General features: G+C 64.5%; 1 protein-coding gene across 1 annotated transcript in view; it reads right to left on the bottom strand.

Moving 5' to 3' along the window:
- The window catches only part of POLA2 (DNA polymerase alpha 2, accessory subunit), an 11,213-nt gene extending 8,687 nt beyond the window's left edge, over positions 1–2,526 (bottom strand). The window contains exons 1-9 of the mRNA XM_042020999.1: positions 2,376–2,526; positions 1,804–1,931; positions 1,636–1,721; positions 1,413–1,467; positions 1,227–1,333; positions 615–802; positions 444–532; positions 212–367; positions 65–127 (exon numbers count right to left, since the gene is read on the bottom strand). Coding sequence (XP_041876933.1) covers positions 65–127; positions 212–367; positions 444–532; positions 615–802; positions 1,227–1,333; positions 1,413–1,467; positions 1,636–1,721; positions 1,804–1,931; positions 2,376–2,499 — 996 coding nt within the window. The 5' untranslated portion in view covers positions 2,500–2,526. The remainder of the gene's footprint in view (positions 1–64; positions 128–211; positions 368–443; positions 533–614; positions 803–1,226; positions 1,334–1,412; positions 1,468–1,635; positions 1,722–1,803; positions 1,932–2,375) is intronic.
- Between the last annotated feature and the right edge of the window lie 368 nt (positions 2,527–2,894).

Raw genomic sequence — 2,894 nt, 5'->3', positions numbered from 1 at the left:
AATGCCCCAATTCCCCCCAAAATGCCTCGATTCCCCCCAAAATGCCCCCTGGCAGCAGGGTCACCTCGTAGAGCTTGGACACCACCATCCTCCTGCCCGTGCTGTTGGTGCCTTCCAGCGCCACGACCTGCGGGACACCGGGAATGGGGGAAAAGGGTGGGAATTGGGGAAAAGGGGCGGGGAGGGAAGGGGGACCCCCCCAAAGCCGCACCTGGCCTGGGAACAGGGAATATTCCGGCAGCTCCGAGAGGTCCAGCGGGACCTGGGCTCCCCCCGAGTGCTCCCGGTCCCCCACCAGCAGCACGGATTTGGCGTTGAGCTTCCCGTTCCCGTCACAGCTGATCTGCCCCAGCACCGTCACCGGCTCCTGCGGGACCCCAGAACGGGGGGTTTCACCCCGAAATAGGGGGGTTTCACCCCAGAAAAGGGGGCTGGGATCTCACCTGAGCCGGGAGCGCGGTCGAGGTGAAGCCGTCCAGGCCGTGGTGCCTCCGCAGGACCTCCCCGAGCTCCTCCACCCGCCCGGCCAGCGCTGGGGGGACCTTGGTGTCACCAAACAGCCCCTGAGCCCCCCAAACCCACGCTGTCCCCAACCTCCCCCGCTCCACGAGCACCTTCCCGGACGTCCAGCGCCTTCTGGAACATGAATTTGTAGGGTTTGGTGAGGTTCTCCTCGGGGCAGCCGAAGAGTTTGACGGCACAGCCGCCGCGGCCGCTCCAGGCCGGGCTCTGGACGGAGCCAAATGAGGCCACGACCTCGCCCCGGCCCCCACGGGACGAGTATTTCTGGGAGGGGGTGACACTGTGGGGACAAGAAAACGGGTTGTGAATCCTGCCAGGAGTTGTCCCACCCCAAAAACTCCACGGATTTCGGGTTCTCTCCTTCCCATTACCCCCGTTCTGAGCATTAAAAGATAACGGAGCTTAAAGGGGTGAATTCCCTGACCTGTGAACGCGGCGTTTTGACAGGGTTTAATGGTTTGTGTTGATTAATGTCTTTAAAAACGACAAGTGTTTGTAAGTCTCAAAAGTTCGTTATTTCTGTGAGTTTAGCGGGGTTTTAACAAACTCCCAGCTTACAGATCTTCCAGAGCACTCCCTCTCAGCTTCAATACTGTTGTAGTTTGAAAGGAAAGGAAGAAAAGAAGGAGAAAAGAGTGGGGAGAAAAAGGAGCCAATTCCTCGAGCTGTGATTTAAGGGAAGCCCCCCAGGACCCCTCACCCACCTCGGGGAGAAGCTGCCGGGGGAGAAGAGCCCGTAGGGGCTGCGGGACGACGGCGCCCGCTTGGGCCGGGGCGTCTCCGGAGTGGAATTGCTGCGTTTCTGGGAGCCCTGCGAGGGAACATTCACAAGAGAAGGATGTTTCCAGGCTTGTTTTAAAGCGAACCCTGTGGATTTGGGGGGTGCCCACCTTGGATGGGGTGGTGTAGGCATCCAGCAGCTTGTCCTCCTCTTCCTCGTCGAGGCTGATGCTCGTTAAGGGGCACCAACGCTCCTGGTTTGGGGTGAAGGCCCCCCAGGATCCCCAAATCCAATAATCCCTCCCATTCCCGTGCCTCCGCTGGGGATCTGTGACAGCTCACAGCCCCCATTTTCTGCCAGAGCCCCCCAGGCCCCTCGGGATTTCGGGATACAGCTCCTGCAGCGAGTGGATGTCGTGGAGGAGCCCCCGGCGCTCGTCCCGCCCGCGCCGGCTCCGGCTGCTGCGCTTGGCCAGGACCTGGGGCAGCGGGGAGGGGGTGTGAGGGTTCCCCGCCATCCCCGGGGGTTTTGGGGCACAGGGGGGAGTCGGGGACTCCCACCTCGTGCTCGAAGGCGTCGAGGCCCTCGGGGGTGAGCTGGAGGTCGAGGTCTTTGCTGGTGACGAAGGCCAGCAGCTCGTTGGCCAAGGCCACCGGGCCCAGCCCGTGGCTCAGGCACAGCTCCACCACTGCGGGGAAAAGGGGAGTCAGGGGAGCCCAAAATCCCACGGAGACCCCCCTCACCCCTTCGGGTACACCTCAACCACCACCCCCCGGTCCCTTGTGCCCCCCAGAACGCGGCAGTTCCCAAAGTCCTGCCCCCCGTGACCCCCCATATACCCAATGCACTCCTTGACACCCCCGGACCACCCAGTGCCCCCCCAAACACCCCCTGACATCCCCAGGAGACCCAACCCCCACACATCCCTTCTGCAACAGCCCCCAGACCACCCGACACCCCCAAGCATTTCCGAGCCATCCCAATATGCCCTCGAACAACCCCCCTGACACCCCCAGACCCCACAAAGGCCTCTACTAATGCCCTGATACACCTGACACCCCCCAAACGTTCACCCCCAGCCTCCCACAACTCCCTTCCTCCTTTCCCAGGCCGCGTCCCCCGGAGCCCTCACGCTTGTCGGGCACTTCCTCGCCCTGGCAGCGCAGCTCGAAGAGCCGCAGCTCCTTGAGCACCGCCTCGGCCGTCACCGGCTCCCGGTCCCGCTCCGGCTCCGGCTCCAGCCCCGGCTCCGCCATGGCCGCGCTCGACCCGCGCGGGCGCCGCTCCGGGGGAGGGGGCGGGGCCGAGCCGTATAAGGACAAGGGGCGTGGTTTGTGTGGAGAAAGGGGCGTGGCTATTCAGATTTGGGCACAACGGACCAATGGGAGCGCGACGGGCGGGGAAGGGGCGTGGCCGGAGCACTCCGAACCCCGCCCACCTGGGGTGGGTGGGGACAAGGGCGGGAGGAAAAAAGGGCGGGAAAATTCGCGCCCTCAGAGCGCTGAAGGGGCGGGGCTGGGGCGGCTCTGAGGGAACCGAGCCCGGCCGGGTCTGAGGGGGCGAACCGGCTCCGAGGGGTCCAGCCCGGCTCCGAGGGGTCCAGCCCGGCTCCGAGGGGTCCAGCCCGGCCGGGTCTGAGGGGGCGAACCGG

Source organism: Corvus kubaryi, unplaced genomic scaffold, assembly GCF_017639235.1.
Source record: "Corvus kubaryi isolate FWS band 111438036 unplaced genomic scaffold, C.kubaryi_AGA036_p1.0 37070, whole genome shotgun sequence".
NCBI lineage: Eukaryota > Metazoa > Chordata > Aves > Passeriformes > Corvidae > Corvus > Corvus kubaryi.
Note: the sequence above shows the minus strand (reverse complement) of the source record. Positions and strands in the feature narration are given on the sequence as shown.